A 21,702-nucleotide genomic window follows, 5' to 3' on the forward strand; every position below is an offset into this window, starting at 1 on the left:
GCAGCTCTGAGTTTGCGGAGTGCTCGCTTCTCTTCTGCTATGATTGTTCTTCTGACTTCAGATGTCTGGCAGCCTTGGTGGAGCCTTGATGGCTTATAGAAGACCCAGTTCTGTTCTGCCACCTCCTGTTCTGACAAAAAAAGTCCAAATGGAGGCAAACCTGAAGAACTGCTAACGCATAAAAGTCGCTGCTCTTATGCCAGTGGAAATGGGAGTATGGCTCATAAACGGGCTCATAACGGTTAGCACTACAGCAAATTACAGCTCCGAGTAATTTTTGCAGGAAAGTTAGGAGTTTTAACAAAAAATATTCTAAACCGTTCGGTAAGAACAGGGACAGGCAAAGCTGGCTCTTCTATGACATGTGGACTTCAACTCCCAGAATTCCTGAGCTAGCATGATTGGCTCAGGAATTCTGGGAGTTGAAGTCCACAAGTCATAGAAGAGCCAACTTTGCCTACCCATGGGTAAGAATATTAAGCACCATTGTAACTGCCAATTACATTTGGCTCCAGCCTAAAATAGGACAGACATTTTACTTTCACTAATGGGCACTGCCCGTTTTTGCAATGGGTGTCAAAGACTGGAGGACCCCAACTGTATCCCTTAACAAAACCCAGCAGACGGCACTCCTTAAAGGCCTTTTGCATTGCGCCTGTGTTGTTACGCTAAGCCCAATGGGGTTTGTGTATGCTAATAGTTCAGTCCGCCGCGCGAACCCAAACTGATTTGCACTATGAAGCCTACCACCTATGAGGCACTGCGCATGCGCAACCAGCCCGCCGCTCTTTATCATTCCAGCCCCAATCAAACTCAGCTTCTCTAGCCCCGCCCATCTGCCTTGTCTCTGAAAAGCCGCCTATCGGAGAGTGCCTTTGCTTCCTGTCTTCGCCTGGACCATAGAGATAGGAAAATGTGTACGTCTATCAACGGGACTGGGGGGTATTATTCCGTTCGGGGGAAAGGTCAACCGGAAAGCTTTGCTCGAGGCAAGAAACCGCGTGTGACGTCACTTCCGAGTCTTTTCTTTTGCAAGTTTGGCGGGCGCACGTGTTGCCCCCGAATAATTTTTGCATTCGCAGCCGCCCCTCGCCTGGTCGGGTTGCTATGGTGAGTAAGGGAGGGGGTGACAGCGCGACCGGACGGTCCCGGGTTCCAGCTGATGCTTCTAGGAGGGCGGTTTCGAAAGAGCCTCTTGACTGTGGTATTGGCAGGGTGCTGCGGGTTAATGTCTCCCCCACCCCCGACTTCGCAGGTTAATAAGCGTTTGTCCCAACAGATGAGTTGGGGTAGAGTTCTTAAGGCTCCTGGCTGAATGGACCCACCAGGCTGGGAAAGACAGTACCGAGCTAGATATGGACTCTCCTGGTCTTTGCAGATTCCTAGTTTTCTGTATGTGGGTGTGCGTCTGGTGGTGGTGGTGGTGATGAGAATAGGACATCGGTATGCATACACACATTTTATTTACTTATTTGGCCTATTTATATAGCCACCGGTCTCATGAAAACGTGATTCTGGGCAGTGCGCAAACTATGACAATCTCAAAACGATCTGGCATAATTAGAATTTTAAAAAGCAAAACCAAGATTTCGGGAGAATAACCGTCACTGGAATCATACAACTACCTTGTGTGAAATCTCGAGGTTGAGGGAGAAACTATGCCTGGACTAACCTCATGGGGATGGGGGTGTGTGTGTGAGGTGGGGAGAAATGGAATGATGTACCACAGCAGAAAAGGCATGTTGCCTGGGTCCCATCAAATGGAACTTCTTTGGAGGGTGGGACCCACAGCATATCCTTCCTGGGTGATTAAAAATAAAATTGCTAGTGATAGGATGCCTTCTGACAACTATATGGCTTGAATACTATGTATGCTCTTGTCATGGTGTTTGGGGCCAGGAAAATTACATGTTGCGTTAACTTAGTAAATCCTACAGCCAACTTTACACCACCAGTTAGCAGTGTACCAATACCAATATTTGTATGCCGCTCCGAGTCTACGGAGAGGGGCGGCATACAAATCTAATAAATTATCATCATCATCATTATCATTATTATTAATGGTCAGGATGGTATTATGGTGTTGGAACTGAAGTATGAAGTGATTAGTGAAACACTTAAGATAGAGAAAGCAACACATCTTTGTAAAGTTGGATGTAGGACTAAGTTAACATGTAATTTTTCTCATGAGTTTGTACAACTTTAAAAGAGAATTAGATATTTTTAAAATACTCACCACCAATTTGGCTGCTTTCAGAATGGTTACACTGTAATTTCCATAATCTTTAGCACATCTCTGGAACATGTCTCAAATAATGAAACCCATTGATTAGTTTATGGTGTCATAAGAATAAAAGTTGCTTATACAGCATTAATAGAATTAAAGGTGCATTTTGTCAAGTTATCTTCTTAAACTTGTAATTGGTAAACCTTAGCAGTCAAACTGTAATCAGGATAAGAGTTTGGTCTAACAGTGTGTGTGTATGGGGGGGGGGGTGTTTTTATTTTATTTTCTATGCAGAGTTTGCCTCTCAATCCAAAACCATTTCTAAATGGGCTAACTGGGAAACCAGTAATGGTGAAATTGAAGTGGGGAATGGAATACAAGGGCTATCTTGTATCGGTTGATGGTTACATGAATATGCAGGTAAGTCAAGAAAATATCCATGTTATCTAAATGATAAAAATATAGGGAGAAGATACTACTAAGCACAATAAGGGATTATTAGTTTTGAGCAAATAAATTGAGGCCTAATGCAATGAAATATAACATTGAATCATATTAATGCATAAAAAAACAAAATGGAAAACCCAATTATTAAGTTAAACAGTCAGGTTAATTTGTATATTTTATTGAACAGGGGTTCAATAAAGAATTCATGCTTTGTTTATATTTTATAGTGTTTATACTATATACAGTGGTCCCTCGATCATCGCGAGGGTTCCGTTCCAGGACCCCTCGCGATGATCGATTTTTCGCGAAGTAGCGGTGCGGAAGTAAAAACACCATCTGCGCATGCGCAGATGGTGTTTTTACTTCCACCGCAGCGATTGGGGTTTCCCCGCCGCCTCGCTGCTGCCGCTTATCCGCGCGCGCGCCGCCGGGGCTTCCCCCACCCACCCGGTTAGCGTTGTTGCTTCCCAGCTGGGAAGCGGGCCTCGCGCGCGCGCCGCAGGGGCTTCCCCCACCCACCCGGTTAGCGTTGTTGCTTCCCAGCTGGGAAGCGGGCCTCGCGCGCGCGCCGCCGGGGCTTCCCCCACCCACCCGGTTAGCGTTGTTGCTTCCCAGCTGGGAAGCGGGCCTCGCGCGCGCGCCGCAGGGGCTTCCCCCACCCACCCGGTTAGCGTTGTTGCTTCCCAGCTGGGAAGCGGGCCTCGCGCGCGCGCCGCCGGGGCTTCCCCCACCCACCCGGTTGGCGTTGTTGCTTCCCAGCTGGGAAGCGGGCCTCGCGCGCGCGCCGCAGGGGCTTCCCCCACCCACCCGGTTAGCGTTGTTGCTTCCCAGCTGGGAAGCGGGCCTCGCGCGCGCGCCGCCGGGGCTTCCCCCACCCACCCGGTTGGCGTTGTTGCTTGGCTTCCCCCACCCACCCGGTTAGCGTTGTTGCTTCCCAGCTGGGAAGCGGGCCTCGCGCGCGCGCCGCAGGGGCTTCCCCCACCCACCCGGTTAGCGTTGTTGCTTCCCAGCTGGGAAGCGGGCCTCGCGCGCGCGCCGCCGGGGCTTCCCCCACCCACCCGGTTGGTATTGTTGCTTCCCAGCTGGGAAGCGGGCCCCGCACGCGCGCCCACGCCTTTGCTCGCGCCACTTACCGGGGCAAGAGGGGGAAGACCCAGGGGAAGCCGCTCAGCCCGGTGGGGAAACTCCACCATCTACGCATGCGTGGCCATAGAAAAAAAAGGCCACGCATGCGCAGATGGTGTTGTTTACTTCCGGGTTGAAAACTCGCGATATAGCGTTTAGCGAACATCGAGATCGCGAAACTCGAGGGATCACTGTAGTGTTATTGCTAACAGTAAACTCTTTTTATTATAACATCCACAAACCATTATAAACTCATGATGTCTGTAAGAATTATCAACTAAATCCTGAATTTGGAAGAGAGGAAGTCTCCTTTGTTGATAGCATCCAAATATAAATTGGATTTTTAGTTTACCAAAACTTCAGTTACACAACCCAGTTCCTACTAAGCTAGCTGCTAAAAGAATAACAGACTTACCTTTTCCAAACTCACCAGTCTATTGGACAAGGGGACTCTTCTTCCATGGCCAGAGTGGAAAATAAGCTGCTGTGATAATCTTTCTCCCTGGTACTCACCAGACTACATAGAATTGCACGTACACAAATATTGCTGGATGGTACAGCAAAGTTTTGTTAAATAATAAATTGACATTTTCATTATGTGCATATTCAGGACCTTTGTTTTGAAGACCTTTGTAACAAAATAAGTTTGCATTCTCTATAAGGTAGTAATTTTACTTTGTACATCTGTTGTATATCTTATCTATCAGTCATACCAGCCCAGTGCTTCTCAATTATTTTCTGTTACACCCCCACCCCCAGGGAAAAGAAACCATTTTGCGCGCCCCCCCAACTTTTCACTGGGACGATTGTTTGCAATATTTGGCACATTTTCGCTAAAATGAATCAAGCAGCTTTTGAGCATGTAATGTGTTTAAGTGGTGCCTTAATTTATTTGGTTTCATGCTGTCCATTTTTCATCACTGTTAAATATTTTTCCATGATGTCTCTTAAGGGTTTGTTATTTGCACTTCATATCTCCTATGCTGTGTGCTATTGTTTGGTGCAAAAATTATTGTTTATGTACATGCCCCCCCCCGCATTGCTCTGCACTCCCCTCTTGGGGGGGGTGCCCCAATATTTGAGAAGCACTGTACTAGCCACATGACCACGGAATTGCCTTCAGTTTGGAAATAAGCATCCCCTGTAGACATGATTGGACCAAGGAAACCTTTTCCTTTGCTTTATCTATTGCCTGAAATAGATAAAGATCAAAAACAGTTAATTAAATCATTTGAATTAAATCTCTATATGATCAGAAAAGGTGAAAAAAAAGTTTAAAAAAAATTAGAAAACTAAATTATTTTCTTTTTTGGCTGAAAGAGTCCTTTGTGTTGCTTAGAAAAGCCGTTGTTCTCTCCCTGTTCTGTGCTGACTCCCCACTTAGAATGTGTTCAGTGGTGGATACCAAGGAAGAGACTTTTGAGTTTGGGCATGCTATTGGCTGAGTGGGACTGCAAGCATGAATACACATACACACCTACACAAACTGAGTGTATAGATATATACACAAACTGAGAGGAAGAGAGGTTAAAGCTACTGCCTTAGATAGCAGACTCTGCAGGATCAAATCCCGGTAGGGGTACGGTTAGCTAATGAGAGCATATTAAGCTCGAAATAGATCTAGTCTCCCTTCTTTTTCTTTATCAGCAAAAATATGTTACACATAGATGTATATATACACAATATGTCATGCAAATGATAGACTCAAAAGATCTCAGAAATAAGTTATTACTTTGAGAACCACCAATGTATTAAATGTTCAAACGTCTATTAATTTTTTGTAGAAAATGTTCTGTAAAAGGAATACATGTAACTCTCCTATCCAGTAATACTCATTTCTGTTTATAAAGCTTGCCAATACCGAAGAATATATTGATGGTGCATTGTCGGGACACCTTGGTGAAGTTCTGATAAGGTAACGTCTGCATGTAATTGAGTGGGTTAAAATGAAGTACTGTGGTAAGAGTGATTGAAATGCTGGATGAAGATAGAGACAAGTTAAAATTCACAGCAGGAAATTTATCGGAAAGTATTGGGCCAATTGCTACCTTGCCAAATATACAGGGGGTTGGACAAAAAAATGGAAACACCTTGAAAAATCACCAAAATATCTTTTAATATGGTGTTGGTCCACTTTTTGCGGCAAATACAGCCTCAATTCTCTGAGGTATTGATTCATACAAATTGTGAATTGTTTCCAAAGGAATTTTAGCCCATTCTTCAGTTAAAGCACCCTCCCGTTCTTTTAGAGACGATGGTGGTAGAAATTGACTTCTTACTTGAATCTCTAAAATTGACCATAAATGCTCAATAATGTTGAGGTCTGGTGATTGTGGTGGCCAGATGAGATGCTGAACTTCATTAGAATGTTCCTCGTGCCATTCTTTAACAATTCTTGTTCTATGGATTGGTGCATTATCATCTTGAAAGATGGCATCCCTCTGTGGAAAGAGTTCTTCAACCATAGGATGAATTTGGTTGGCCAAAATTCCTAAATAGTGATGGCTGTTAATTCTTCCACGAAGGGAAATCATTGGCCCAGTGGATTTCCAAGAAATAGCACCTCAGATCATCATGGAACGCCCGCCATGTTTGATGGTTGGGAGAAGGCAGTCTGGATGAAATGATTCTTTTGGCTTTCTCCAAACATAAACATGGCCGGAGGTCGGAAAAATGGTAAACAGTGATTTGTCAGTGAAAATTACATTTTGCCACTGCTCGAGGGACCATTTTTGTTGGTTTCTACAGCACTATAAACACTTTGAAACATTTGTCTTTGAGAGCAGAGGTTTTCTAATTGCAGCTCTTCCGTGGAATCCAGATTTGTGAAGCTCCCTTCGAACAGTTTTTGTGGAAACTGGGTTCTGTACGTGTCTATTGAGCTCTGCAGTGATTTTAGGAGCTGTGGTCTTGCGATCCGTTCTAACAATTTGCTTTAGAGTCCAACTGTCTCTCTCAGACAACTTCGACTTTCGACCAGACCTGTGCTTGGCTGAGGACATTTTCCCTTCTCTTTCAAAAGCAGTCATTACTTTTGAGACATTACCTCTTGAAACGCCAAACATTTGGGCACTTTCTGTTACACTAGCACCTGCCATTCGAACACCAACAATTTGGCCTCTTTGAAAGTCTGAGAGGTCGGCCATTTCTAGAAGGTTATAAGCAATTTCCTTAAATTTCTGTTAAAAAAAAGGTAGTTTAAAAAAACATCAAATAACAGAATTGAAAAACAAAAAACATTAAAATATGTCAAGTTTTGATTGATTTGAACATGTTCAAACATTATGCCAAAAAGTCAAGTGTTTCCATTTTTTGTTCACCCCGTGTATATTGCATCTATCTTGCCAAATCATTGTGTAAATCAAATGAGAGGAGCCCTCCATATGATATGCCTTAAACTCTTGAGTTATTTTATTTATTTATTTATTTGATTTATTTGATTTTTATGCCACCCACCTCTTTAGACTCAGGGCGGCTTACAACATGTTAGCAATAGCACTTTTTAACAGAGCCAGCATATTGCCCCTACAATCCAGGTCCTCATTTTTACCCACCTCGGAAGGATGGAAGGCTGAGTCAACCTTGAGCCGGTGATGAGATTTGAACCGCTGACCTTCAGATCTACAGTCAGCTTCAGTGGCCTGCAGTACAGCACTCTACCTGCTGCGCCACCCCGGCTCTTATAAATCTTAACAAATAACCTTTATCCACTATGGGTCAGATTATGACCACTGATTGTTCAGGCATGACTTTGCCGGATGAGGGGGGCTGGCAGGAGGTTGCCAGTAACTCCTACTCTTACTACTTTTTCATCTGTCCTCCATAGCAGTTTCCCCACTCACCCACCCACACACATACTTGCCCGCACCTACCTGCCTGCACTCTGTAGCATCTGCCTGCCCAAAGCTTTCACCTGAAACTTTCACCCATTGGCCTGTTTGCCTGGGACTTCCATCTCTTCTCACATTGAGGTGAGGTCCCCACTTAATAATTTACACAGTCCTCAAATTGACACTTGGGAACCAGGAGTGTTGGAAATGATGTTTGTAAGTGATACAATCATGTGATGGTATGCTTTACAACCACATTGCTTAGTGACATAAATTCCAGTCCCTGTTACTATCATAACCTGAGGACTACCTGTGTAATACTTGGTACAAGTAGTCCTTGACTTATAATCATTTGTTTAAGGTATAGTATTCAAAATTGCAATGACACTGAAAAAAGTGAGTTATAACAGATTTCACACTTAGAACTGTTGCAGCATCCCCATTGTCACATAGACAACATTCAGATGATTGCAATGTCCCAGAGTCACATGATTCCCTTTTGCAGCCCTCTGATGAGCAAAGTCAATGAGGAAACCAAATTCACTTAAGAATTGTGTAACTAACTTAACAACTGTAGTGATTAACTGTGATAGTAAAGGTTGTAAAATTAGGCAAAAGTCACTTAACTGTGGAACTTTGGGGCTCAATTGCGGACATCAGTTGACAACTATCTATAGTGGAAAAAGTGCATTAATCAGATATCTTAGTGCTACAATAAAGTCTTTATTTTAAATCTTCTGTTAAGGTTGCTAAGTGCAATTTAGTTACACGATTCTTATCAACTTTCTTTCTCTCCTGAATTTCTTTTGCCCCTCCATGTGCTCCATCCCCCAAGATTTTAATGACAAATGAGATGGCATAGGTATGGGAAAGCAGAATAATAGAAGGATCATTTGCACAAGACAAAGTGGTTGTTTCACAATTTCATTCTTTATAAAGCACTGTTTCTTTAGTGTATTTGACAGTTATAGAAAAATGTATTGAAATAATGACACGAATTCAATAAAAAGCAGTTTTAATATTAAACACAACACCAAATACAGAATCAAAATCGTCTGAATGCAAACCAGCCATAGAAAACAGTCTTTTTTAAATTAATGTGAATTACAGCAAAAATAACTTATCTCTTTATTGCCAGGTGCAACAATGTCCTATATATCAGGGGTGTAGAAGAAGAAGAAGAAGATGGAGAAATGAGAGAATAATGTTGGAAAATCTTTTTAATGTGTAAAATATATATATTCAGTTGTAGTTTTTGAAAGAAAAATTCATGTTTTGTAACATTACATTGGGTGGGGGAGAAAAGTACAAATGGCTGAAAGAAACAGTCAATATGAAATGAACCACAAATATAAAAACTGGGATTATTTAGCCTTAACACAAATATTTTAAAGTAAATGGGATCAGATGCATTCCATCACCATTTACTTTATATGACTCAGATGCATTAAGCTAGGAGCAAGATCTACAACTAGCATAAAAATACACTTTTAAAAACTTCAAGTAAAATAGTAATCATCTTCACTTCTTGTAGTTGCATCTGTAGTTTGTGCTGCTTCATGCTTAGTCATTGGAGGCTGTGAGCGGTACACTAGTTTTCTTCCCGTCTAAAACAAAGCCAAAAATATAAAACCTTCATATGCATGGACTTTTAAAATCAACTTTCCTGTTAAAGTTTCCATTACATAGTATTTCACTTATATTTTATACAAATACAGAAACACTTGAAATGGATGCCTGTAGGTGGATCTATTTAGAACAAAGCTATCAGACAAAACACATTTCAAAATTACTTAATTCTTGTTTTGGGGGGGAGCCTGTTTTGTCTGGGCACCCCATAAAGTCACATCACTGGATATCTTCTACCACTCTTTGAATTTGGCACACCTGACTGTACATTTAAATGCTTTGCAGGAAAGAGTTTTGGCAATGTTTGTATAAATTCTTTTGTTTTTATGACATTACTGAAGATAGTCATGATTAACTTGGCCCCATTAATATGGATATGTATCTTAAGGCTATATGTTGTTAAATATCCTACTTTGATCGAAATTACCTTGTGGCTAAGATTGCTCCAGAAACTAGGTGTCTGCACATTTTCTTACGGACTTTACGAGGAAGAAACTATTAAAAAGTTCTTTTGGACAGTCGTCTACATTGTTATTTGTTTTATAATATCATAATCCTTCAGAATTGAAATCAGAATTAAAACCAATAATATAAAAATAATTTAAACTCTGATTTAAATGGATTTTTTAAAAGTAGACAAAGTCTACTTCAATTGTTGTTGAGTTTAGAATGCCATCCAAAGATTAGCAACTGTAATAATTTCTTCTGTGTGAGCAGAAAAAGAAATGCAAAAAGATATTTTCTCAAGTGGCATGATCCCAGTAACCTCTAGAGGGTTTTAAAAATAATGATTAGCCCTTGTAGTTTTCTTGGAACAGATGGATCCTCAGTAGAGTGTTTTCCAGAGAGGAATAATGGAATTTTTGAATTCTTCAAGACACTAATCTCGAAGCTGAGTTATGTGCCAGTTTTAAGTTTCTGAACTAGTTATAATAGCATGAAAATTAACTTGTGCAAATACAGTTGCAAAGTCACTTCCTTTCAGGAAGAGAAATAAAGTATCCTCACATACTGTATAATTCGCTAGAGCTACAGCAAAGTATTCAAGAGGTGCTCCGAAATGCACAATGATTTAAAACACTTTATTTTTCAGATTTGTGCAGCTACTTCAGAGGTTGTTGTTATCTCACTCCACCTACATCTATAGCTATTCGGCTAAAGCTACTTGCTCATAGAGACAGCTGGGAGCAGCTTCCATAATAGTCAAGTAAACATTGCAAACAAATGATTTAATGCTCACTGTGGTCTTGTGTATAATGAAGCATCTCCTTTGAACAATTATTATAGATTTATTAGCTATTATTCCAAAAACACTACCATGTGGATAGACAATGTTGCTATGTTGGCTAATCCTGTTCTTATGGTGCATCTGTTTAAGTCAACCTTTCACCAAATTTATACATTTATTTTACCAAATTTATAAATTCATTTATAAATTTTATTTAAAAAATTTGACCACTGCTAAACTATAAAGAGGGATGACTCTGTCCTTAAATGGGTAGAACAACATAATTAAAAAATAGGCATAATTAGATATAGCATAAGTTGCTAGTAAAAGTTTTATCTACAAATAGCTAGTCTAGGCTTAGACGAAGTATGTAAGCAAGCATCTGTTCTGCTATCATCCAGCACAATTCAAGAACATATCTTTAAAGCATGACTACCAACCCTTTTCTTTGGTTCTGCAATTGCTCTTTCAAGAGCGAGCTTCAGCCGTTCTTCCTGAATTCTTCTGAGTTCTTTCAATTTGTCTTCACGTATCCTTCAAGAATGAAAAAAGGGAAGACTTTGAAAATGAAAAGTTTATTGTCTGAAGAAAGCTTCCTTTTTAAAAATCTTCCCCGATTTTATTTTGCTATGTTTAAATCTGAAGAACTCAGCATTATTTCAGTAAGGGGGAAAACATGTTAGACCAGAGAATGAGAGAAAGTCACAGTGACTTATTGGAAACTTGTGATTCTCCCCCCCCGGGGGGGGTGTGTCTATATGAGGGAGTATACAGTGATCCCACGATTATCGCGAGGGTTCCGTTCCAAGACCCCTCGCGATAATCGATTTTTCGCGATGTAGGGTTGCGGAAGTAAAAACACCATCTGCGCATGCGCGCCCTTTTTCCATGGCCGCGCATGCGCAGATGGTGGAGTTTGCGTGGGCGGCGGGGAAACCTGGATCTTCGTCTGCTCGCTGCTGCTGACGAAGATCGGGGTTTCCCCGCCGCCCACGCAAAGGGGAAACCCCGGCTCCTCGCTGATGCCCCCGCTCCCCCGCCCGCCAGCAAGAGGGGGAGAGATAGAGAAAGAGAGAGAAGGAAAGAAAGAGATGAGAGAGGGAGGAAGAGAGTGTGAGAGAGGAAGAAGCAAGATAGAGAAAGAGAGAGAGAAAGAAAGATGAGAAAGGAAGGAAGAGAGTGACGTCATCGGATGGGAAAAATCACGATATAGCGTTTCGCGAAGATCCAGATCGCGAAAATCGAGGGATCACTGTACTTCGAGTTCCTTGCTCAGTTAGGAAATCTCAATGCCTTTTCTTCATGCCTTTTGGATACAGCTTCCACTAGTGCCACAAGGTTTTCCTCTAACGAAAACTACTTAGCACCTCAATCTTATACTGTATAATTACATCAATTATATATTTGTTTTGCCCTTGAGAAAAAGCTATGTTCGTTCATTTTAGAAGATAAAGCTGTGTGCCCTAATGGACAAGAATAATATTTTATAATAGATGGGAAATCTTGTGCATTATATTGGTAGGAAAGAACTTCCTAATGCCTGCCCTCCACTCTTTTATTAGTTCACATAACTTCCCCTCACAGAGTTCCAATACTGGATAGACTGAACATTCTGTATTTTTTAATCACAGCTATTTTTGCTACTTTGGGAGATATTTTTGGATGGCATGTTTTTTAAAAAAATTCTAAATCCTCTAAACACTCTCTGACCTTTAATGGAGGCTCCATATTTAGATTATCACTTATTTGTAATGCAACAAATATAACCTTCCATTATGTCACCAATCATGTGTTGAGGTTCTTGGAAATAATCTTTCTATTTGTCCATATTCTCTGTCATTTGTGTAGTTTCAACATTGCTGACTGCTATTCTCTGTAGTCTGACTGATTTTTTCGGACATAATCCATCATTCACCCCAACTTTGCTCATAAAAATTTTGTTTTACTGTAAAGGGGGCCTTAGGGATCCTCAAAGCATCTAGCAAACAAAAAATGTTTATTCTTTCTGAAGCTGTCTACTTTTTAGGTCAAAAGCTGGACACATCACCAATCTTGATACTGGTTAAAAATAGTATTGGAATTCAGAGTTAAAATTATGTTAATTGATGAGATTATATTTTGGCAAACTCTTACCTTTGTCGTCTTTCTTTTGCTCTGAGCTTTTCAGTGACTTCAATCATCTCAAGATACTCCTTTGGAAGTATTTCAAACATCTCACAGAGTTCTGAAACTCGCATTTCTATTTTTTTTAGCATTTGAAATGAGGTCATGCTGGATACTTCATGTGTCCCACAGCAAACACTGTATACTTCTGCTACTTTTTTAGTAAGTGCATCCAGTATTTTATTCTTATGATAATAAAGAAAGAAGGTTAATATTATTAACAACCCTTAACCTTGGAAATGGAATAGAGAATATATTTTAGTAAATAAATACATTAAAAAATGAGGCAAATTCTGAGGTTATATTAGAAAAGATGAATCAAAACTTATAGTTGAATATTAAAGCTAAATACTAGTGGAAAGCATTTCCCAAATTTAACATAAGAATTATATAATTCTGACCATTGCTAAAAGGGAAGAAAATAATGTAAAGGAAAATGGTATTCGCTCAGTGGACAAGATCTAACAATACAAAGTTGGCAATATACTGCAAGTTCAAATGGATAAATGTTAAACAAATGGTTTGGTGGTCAAAAAGGCATAAAACCAATGTGGATACAAACACAAATGTAAACATCCAATGCACATTGGAAGATGAGATGTTCAGTTCAAGGTAAAAACATGCAGGCCTTTGGTGTTCCATCCTGAATTCACTGAAACAATTTCAGTGTTGGGATTGGCTGTTTTCATCAGTTGGAATTGTGAACTGGGGATTGAGATAATCCATTTTTAAGGTCTGGCTCTTCCGGTAAAGCTGGAAAAAACTTATTAAAGGGAAGCAGCAAGTAGGATTCTGTGCTGATTGCTAAAACTGCTCAAGAAGGGTCCAGCAAAAAAACCAACAAAAACTAGGCAAAACAGTAGAAGCTACTTTTCCTCCAGAGAATGTTTAGTAAGGATTTGAAGAGAATAATTCCACATATAAGAAATGGAAAGGCATAAACACCATCAAGGAATAGTACACAGAGAGAGCAAAGAACCAAAGAGATGATTGTAAAAAAGAAATCAATAAATACTATTTATTATTTATTTATCGGTTCATTTTATAACAACATACCAACACTGAGTTGAACAAAGGGTTCTGGCAAGAATAAAAAAAGAACTTCATTATACTGTATATGCTCAAAATAAAAGTATACCAAAATGGTATACTAGCTACACTGAAGGGGTTATATTAAAAATATATTGAAAATAATTAAAAACAATTGCTTTTGAAATGATAATTGATTACAATTCAATATGATCAAAATGACAATGTGGTTGCTAAATAGTCTAATGCAGTTTTATATTAATACAAATACAGATTCCCAATCGCATGTTGAAAGTTAACTGGGTGGTATCTTTTAAAAGGCTGGAAACTGGGAGGCTGTAAACTACCCGTATATACTCGAGTATAAGTCGCTCCGACTATAAGTCGAGGCGCCTACTTTTGCCACAAAAACTGGGAAAATTTATAAACCCCTGTATAAGTCGAGGGTGGAAATTGCAGCGGCTACTGGTAACTTATAAAAATGGAAACCAATAAAATTACATCAATTGAGGCATCAGTAGATTAAATATTTTAGAATATTTATTTCAAAGAAAGCCAGTAAACTAGCTCTGTAAGTTTAAAAGAGGGTAAACAGGTATATATCCCCCAAGGCAGGTATAGGCAAAAAAATTGCAAGTACCTAGGTACTTACCATACCTTAATCCCCTGCTCCTGCTGGTTTGGGTTAGGGTTAGGATACTTGACCTCTCCTTGCCTCAAAGAGATACAATTTCCCTCTATATTTACAATTACTGAACATCCAAAATATACTTAATTCTATGTATATATGCCATATGTGTAAATAAATATTACACACAGGCACACAAAAATATACTGTACATTATCTACTATATAAACTGTATGTGTATATACAGAGAGAGAAAGAGAGAGAGCTCTTGTAAAATTATATATGGTACATTCAACCTCACTGTAATAGGAAAACAAACCCAGAGTCCACTTTCTGCCACACAGTTAACCATAACTAGAACATTACACATGTCTTCAGATGTACCGGTACTTCCCTAGCTTGCACATCACTGTTAGAGCTAGGAAATGTCATGGATTGAGTAAAATGTGGTGATTTTCACTTAACAATGCTTTTGCTTAACAACAAATTTTGAGCTCAATTGTGGTCATAGGTCTCTGTCTGTCTGTCTGTCTGTCTGTCTGTCTTCCTTTCCTGTCTGTCTGCGCCCCCCTCCTGTCCCCTCCCCGGGTAAATTACAGAGTCAATACTGTATTGTTTTTTTATTTAAGGTTACAAAGCAAATGAAGAATCATTTTGAGTATTCTTTAAAATTTCTTCAGTGAGATCCATAGCTAATCTGGCAAAAAAAAATTCACCTGGCAAAAAATTTTATTGTTGACATTAGGCACAGCCAGAGAGATGTCTTAAAAGGCAAACAAACTGTCAAAAAAGTATGTTTTTTAAAAATATAATATTTTGGTTGTTGAATTTAATTCTGCCTTGGCGCGGGGCAGCCCCCGCAGATGGGTGGCTGGCAAGGACCACGCATTCCCATCTTTGTGTCCGCTGGGGTTAAAGGAAAGTTTAGGGACCCCCGCCCCTTGGAGAAATGCCTCGTTGGTGACATTCTGAGCGTTTTTGCCTCCCCACTCCGAAAACCCCACTTCTCGGCAGCTTGCCGAGGCTGAGAGGAGAGTGATTTTAAAAGGCACTCTCAGCTTGGGGTTTTCTCCCCGCTGAAATGTTGCTCGGCCGCCGCCCTCAACACCCGCTTTGTCCTCGACCCGGCAGAAGAAAACCGCGTCCTTTCCTGTTGCTCTCTTCCCGAGAGGTGGGGTGAGGGGGTGTTGAGAAGACAAGCAAGAATCCACCCCCCCACACACACCTCATCGGCTTTTCCCCCCTCTAGCGCGGCATTGGAGTGTTTGGCTGGCTCCTTTTCTTGCGGGGAGAGGGGGGAAAAGCTGGGGGGGGGATTCTTGCTTCTATCTTCTCGCCACCCCCCCCCCACACCTCACCGGCTTAGGAATGTCGTTGCCTCCCACAGCCACTTCCCCACGCGCTTCGGATGTGCCTGCCTTTCCTACAGCGAAGACAGGCGGCACCTTCCCGAAGGGCTCAGCTAAGCGGGTGGGGGAAGGGCTGGCCATTTGCCGCCTCTCTCCGCTGTAGGAGAGGCAGGCGCAAGCAAAGCAACGTTCCAAAGCGGTCTCCGGGAAGCGACCGAGGGAAAGGCAATCGTCTGCCTTTCCTTCAGCTCAAAAGAGAAGGCAAATGCCCTGCCTTCCCCCAGCCGGTTAACCGAGCGCTTCAAGTTAACCGGCTGGGGGAAGGCGGGGCATTTGCCTCCTCTTTCGGGCTGAAGGAAAGGCAGACGATTGCCTTTCCCTCGGTCGCTTCCCGGAGACCGCTTTGGGACATCGCTTTGGGAGAGGCGGCAACTGCTCCCGGTTTAAGAAGCAAGAATCCCCCCCCCCCAGCGAAACGGCTTTTTTCTTGTTTAGCGTGGCGTTCGAGTGGTTGGCAGGTTCCTTTGCTTGCACGCAAGAGCCAACCACTCGAACGCAGCGCTAAACAAGAAAAAAGCCGTTTGGCTGGGGGGGGGGAAATTCTTGCTTCTTAACTGGGAGGAGTTGCCGCCTCTCCCAAAGCGATGTCCCAAAGCGGTCTCCGGGAAGCGACCGAGGGAAAGGCAATCGTCTGCCTTTCCTTCAGCCCGAAAGAGGAGGCAAATGCCCCGCCTTCCCCCAGCCGGTTAACTTGAAGCGCTCGGTTAACCGGCTGGGGGAAGGCAGGGCATTTGCCTTCTCTTTTGAGCTGAAGGAAAGGCAGACGATTGCCTTTCCCTCGGTCGCTTCCCGGAGACCGCTTTGGGACATCGCTTTGGGAGAGGGGGCAACTGCTCCCGGTTTAAGAAACAAGAATTCCCCCCCCCCAGCGAAACGGCTTTTTTCTTGTTTAGCGTGGCGTTCGAGTGGTTGGCAGGTTCCTTTGCTTGCACGCAAGAGCCAACCACTCGAACGCCGCGCTAAACAAGAAAAAAGCCGTTTGGCTGGGGGGGGGAAATTCTTGCTTCTTAACCGGGCAGTTGCCCCCTCTCCCAGAGCGATATCTTTAGCGGTCTCCAGGAAGCGGCTTAGGGAAAGACAGCCGTCTGCCTTTGCTTCAGCTCCAAAGAAGTTCTGGGAGAGGGGGCAACTGCCCGGTTAAGAAGCAAGAATCTACCCCCTAGCCAAACGGCTTTTTTCTTGTTTAGCGTGGCGTTCGAGTGGTTGGCTCTTGCGTGCAAGCAAAGGAACCTGCCAACCACTTGAACGCCGCGCTAAACAAGAAAAAAGCCGTTTGGCTAGGTGGATTCTTGCTTCTTGACCGGGCAGTTGCCGCTTCTTTCTAGCTGAAGCAAAGGCAGACGGCTGTCTTTCCCTCAGCCGCTTGCGCCCTCTTGTGGTGACATGTCAGTCACCCGATTATAAGTCGAGGTCGGGTTTTTCAGCCCATTTTTGGGCTAAAAAAACCCGACTTATACTCGAGTATATACGGTACTTCCTCCAGAAAGCCATTCTGGAGAACTTTGGGCTGGTCATTCTCTCCTTAGGAAGAATGAAGGGCAGCCACTTCTGAAAATACTGCAAAGGAAACTTCAGGGACGTATATTTTCAGTCTTCAAGACCAAGAATGACTTGAAGGCCCTAAAATATGAATATGCACTAGTGTGCCTTCCGTCCCCTGTCCAATTGTCTCTCCTATATTTTATATATCTTTTCTCCCATTCAGATATCCTTTCCTCTACTCTTCATTGATGTATTCTATTCTCATATCTTCTTCTAGCCCTTCCCTGATATTTACTACTACGTGTTTTTATTCTCTTTAACTTTCAATTTGTATTGGACTAAATAAATAAATTAAAAATTAAAAGTTTACTCAGCAGCAGCTAGACTGCATTTCAAGAGGTTCACAAATGTAGAATCTGAGAGGTGCCACTTGGAAAAAGATTAAAGACCTATTCTGTCTCTCCAGAATATAGGACATGGAATAGATTTATGGAACAGGAAGAGTCCTCGGAGAGGGGTGGCATACAAGTCCAAATAATATATAAAATAAAATAAAATAAATAAATAATGCCAGTTGAGTGCAGGGGGAAAATAACTAAGAATTTGACAGAGTAATGAATTTGGCAAAAATCCTGTTTGTTGCATATATTCAAACTAGATGCTAGAACAGTGATGGTGAATCTTTTTTCCCTCGGGTGCCGAAAGAGCGTGTGTATGTGCTATCTCACATGCACAAGTGCCCACATCCATAATTCAATGCATGGGGAGCACAAAAACAGCTTCCCCTATTCCCTCCCGGAGGCCCTCTGGAGGCTGGAAATGGCCAGTTTCCCAACTTCTGGAGGGTCCTGTAGGCTTGCGTTTCACCCTCCCCAGGCTACATAGGCTTCCCTGGATCCCTCCCCCGTCCCCCAGAGGCTATCTGTAAGCCAAAAATGCCCCCAGTGCCTCTGCAAGCCAAAAATCAGTGGGCCAGCACACACATGCACATTGGAGCTGAGCTAGGACAACGGCTCGCGTGCCAGCAGATATGGCTCCATGGCCATAGGTTCGCCATTGGTTCGCCATCACTGTGCTAGAACATGGTCAAGCTGGATTTTTTACACTGTGTAGCGTCTGCATGGGTTTAGATATAGAATGTAAGAGCTGGAAGGGACCTTGGCGATTATCTTGGTCAGCTGTCGCCTAAATACCGTCTGGCTGTACAGTTCCCTTATTTAGTTCCCTTGCTGTTGGAAAAGATGCTAATGGTAGAAAAGGTGAAAGGAATAAGTCGATGACCAACAGCAAAGCAGTTGGATTCAGTTACGGTGGCAATGAGTATATAATTGGAAGATCTGAAGGGTCAAATTGGGGATTGTCATGGAGAAAATCTGTGTGGTCATTAAGAATTGATCCTGATTTGATAGGATATCATAAATCAATCAACCAAGCATTTAATTACCATCATTAGCTATACTGCTAATCAAAGCCATTACTATGTAATCTATATCAATTATAAATTGCTGATGGTCATTTTGGACGCTCTGAAATATTACTCAGTACTTATCTGCCACTCTAACACTTCTTAAGCTAAATGTTGGCCACTGGCACATTGATAGGATTAGTTTCCTTTCTCTATCAATGATGAGCCTGAGTCAGCTCTCATTTGTAATAGTGGACATACCTGTAGTATTCAAAACTTGGTTGTAAAGTTATAGTTCAAGGTCGCCTTCTAGTGGTGATTTCCTGTATGCATCCCGGCAGCATTCCTGGCATCAGAATGGAAGCCCTTTACCACCGCTGCCTTCTGGGGTGTTTTTTTTAATTTTCCAGTCTAATCTAAAACCTTGATATTTCTCCCATTCAAGAACTAATCAGGTCTGCCCCTGCTTAGCTTATGGGCTTAGGCAAAGGTGACCTGGTGCTGCACCTGAGACTCCCAAGATATTACATACAGATAAGAGATACAAACTCAGTACAAACTGAATTATCTTTTTAGGATTGAACGATCTGTATTACGATGAAGATGGGGGATGCACTCAAACTTACCATGGATGCTGGATTATATTCTCCTGAAGAAAACATTTTAGCTTTTAATGCCAGTTCAGCACTTTTCCCATCTTCTTTGAGGCAAGCAGCTATTATAGCTTCTTTTTTGTCTCTCAGGTGCTTTACCTTTTGTTCCCTATTAAAAGAGAGTACAAAACTTTATAGCTAGAATAACTGTTTTAAATAGTTCAAGTGCTCATTGAGTTTTTATATTCTAACATTTTTCAGCAGAGGAAATAACACATTTTTGCTAAGATCAAATAGGAATTTCTTGACTCAGGGATTCCTGGAAATTGTCATAGAGCAATGATGGCGAACCTTATTTTCCTCAGGTGCTGAAAGAGCATGGGCATGTGCTATCATGGTGCCCAGACCCATAATTCAATGCCTAGGGAGGGCGAAAACAGCTTCCCCCAGCCCCCGAGGCCCTCTGGAGGTTGGAAACGGTCTGTTTTCCAACTTCTGGTGGGCCCAGTAGGCTCATATTTTGCCCTCCCAAGGTTCCAAAGGCTTCCCTGGAGCTGGGGGAAGGTAAAAACGCCCTCCCCCATCCCCCCTGGAGGCTCTCTGAAAGCAGGAAACGCCCTCCCAGAGCCTCTGTGCAAGCCAAAAACCAGCTGGCCAGCATACACACGCTTGTTGGAGCTGACCTAGGACAATGCTCGAGTGCCAGCAGATATGGCTCCGCGTACCAGCTGTGGCACTCGTGCTATAGGTTTGCCATCACTCTCATAGAGTGATTTCTGGCAGACATGGTCTTGAGTCTATAGTAATGTCATTATAAATTGGCTAATGCTGTAAAACAATTATCCAAATGATTTACTACTAAGAGCTAAAATCCCTTAATTAGAAAGGACATATTTTTCTTTAATTAAAAACATCATCTGGAAAAAATGTTGAAAAAGTATAAAAGAATACATTGGGTAGAATAGCAGTGGAATGGTAATCAATTGTATTGAAGGGGAGCTATCTTGCATTGGACAGTGGAAGGCAGCCTCTATAGGAGGCAGATGTTAGAGGGGCAGCTGTGACAGCTCTCTAGCTTCCCTCCCTGAACCCCATCACGCCCCATCGTAATTTTTTCTCATGTGCCATAAAGCCTGCCCTGCATATTCTGCCTGGAAGGGTAGACGGTATTGCCAACACTGGTTTAAGATTCATTTGCTAGTCCAACCAACTTCAATGCATAGAATTGCGATTTTCCTTAGGCAGCAACATCTTTTGCACTAGTTCTGTATTGGTGTGCCTTCCCCCCATCACTTTTTTAAAATGTTTGTATTATGTGGAACAGATTTAAAGCAACATATGCCACTTACTTCAGTTTCACAAGAACTAGCTCATTTGAAAATATGATTTATTCATGTAAGAATATAATTTCTTAATTATATCTTCTACATTTCCTAATTATATAATTTCAAGATGCAATAATCTTAATTTTATTGGGCAATGTTGCATTCCTTATGTTGTTTTTTAATTGGAAAGACTTTTGGTGGAGGATAGCTTCCACGTAATACAAACATTTTTAAAAAGTGATGGGGGGAAGGCGGTGTGTTCTCTCTATGAAATTCTCTAACTAAACTCTTGAATTATTAAGATTATTCAGCGTTCTAATGGTTCATTTTAAAGACAAAGCTTGCTACATTTTTGAGGTATGCCATATCTGCATATTAGCTTCTCGATTCTAACATTAAATCCCTTTCCCTGTAAACTGTTCAAGAGCTGAAACCATTCTACACCACTTAAAATGAAGCTTAAAATGAAGCTAATCACCTGTGCATGAAAGAGAGCATTATATTGAATTCGGTTTCTTTACTGGCTAAAATCACAAAATCTCAATAGGCTTGTTTAGAGCACAAATTGCTATCAGTGTGTATGTATATTTACACTTTAAAAATTTATAAAACAACTTACATATGCTGTTTAACTATTTTTTCTCTCTGCTGGCTTTCCTCCAATGTGCCACTAATATCTTGAATGTTTTGGAATAATGAAAGATTTTGCTCTTCAAGATATCTGAACATCTGAAGTAACTCTTCTGTGTCTTTAAAATATATCTCTGGCTCCTAATAAAGGAGAGATAGTAATGCATAATTTCTAGAATAGCACATCTGCTTGTAAACATTTTTTGAAAATATGTTAAAGGACGTCATTGAGGATTATACTCAACTGGCAATAAAGGACTAGGTTTCCCTCATTATTAAGTGTATAAATCAGAAAAAAAACCTATTAATTTCATTTGTCAATTTATATGTTATGCAGACTGTATGGTTTGCTATGCCACCAATTTACTGTAAACAGGTGACTGATACTCATTGAAGTGCTGCATAATGTCGCTTACTGACAGAGGTATATGGTAGATTTATAGACCCCCACTGTTTGCTATATAGAGAATACAAATAATTTCAAGGATTATTTGTCAGGTGTAAAAGATCAGGTATACCATATATCTGAAGGCCCAATTAAACTATTTATTA

General features: G+C 41.5%; 2 protein-coding genes across 2 annotated transcripts in view; one reads left to right on the forward strand and one right to left on the reverse strand.

Moving 5' to 3' along the window:
* The first annotated feature begins 962 nt into the window (after positions 1-962).
* Positions 963-9,774, forward strand: SNRPF (small nuclear ribonucleoprotein polypeptide F). Its single transcript, XM_070755858.1, has 4 exons — positions 963-1,110; positions 2,522-2,647; positions 5,650-5,714; positions 8,768-9,774. The coding sequence occupies exons 1-4, from the start codon at positions 1,108-1,110 to the stop codon at positions 8,832-8,834; spliced, it is 261 nt and encodes an 86-aa protein (XP_070611959.1). The 5' UTR covers positions 963-1,107; the 3' UTR covers positions 8,835-9,774.
* The window catches only part of CCDC38 (coiled-coil domain containing 38), a 34,219-nt gene continuing 21,144 nt past the window's right edge, over positions 8,628-21,702 (reverse strand). The window contains exons 12-16 of the mRNA XM_070755857.1: positions 21,140-21,291; positions 19,229-19,364; positions 12,620-12,834; positions 10,927-11,020; positions 8,628-9,236 (exon numbers count right to left, since the gene is read on the reverse strand). Of these exons, the coding sequence (XP_070611958.1) occupies positions 9,129-9,236; positions 10,927-11,020; positions 12,620-12,834; positions 19,229-19,364; positions 21,140-21,291 (705 nt within the window). The 3' untranslated portion in view covers positions 8,628-9,128. The remainder of the gene's footprint in view (positions 9,237-10,926; positions 11,021-12,619; positions 12,835-19,228; positions 19,365-21,139; positions 21,292-21,702) is intronic.

This window comes from Erythrolamprus reginae, chromosome 6 (assembly GCF_031021105.1).
Source record: "Erythrolamprus reginae isolate rEryReg1 chromosome 6, rEryReg1.hap1, whole genome shotgun sequence".
NCBI lineage: Eukaryota > Metazoa > Chordata > Lepidosauria > Squamata > Dipsadidae > Erythrolamprus > Erythrolamprus reginae.

Excerpts from the sequence above, each read along its gene's own strand:
- SNRPF (XM_070755858.1), top strand. Across the intron at positions 2,648-5,649 it reads ATGGTTACATGAATATGCAG|CTTGCCAATACCGAAGAATA; the intron begins GTAAGTCAAGAA and ends CTGTTTATAAAG. Across the intron at positions 5,715-8,767 it reads CTTGGTGAAGTTCTGATAAG|GTGCAACAATGTCCTATATA; the intron begins GTAACGTCTGCA and ends CTTTATTGCCAG.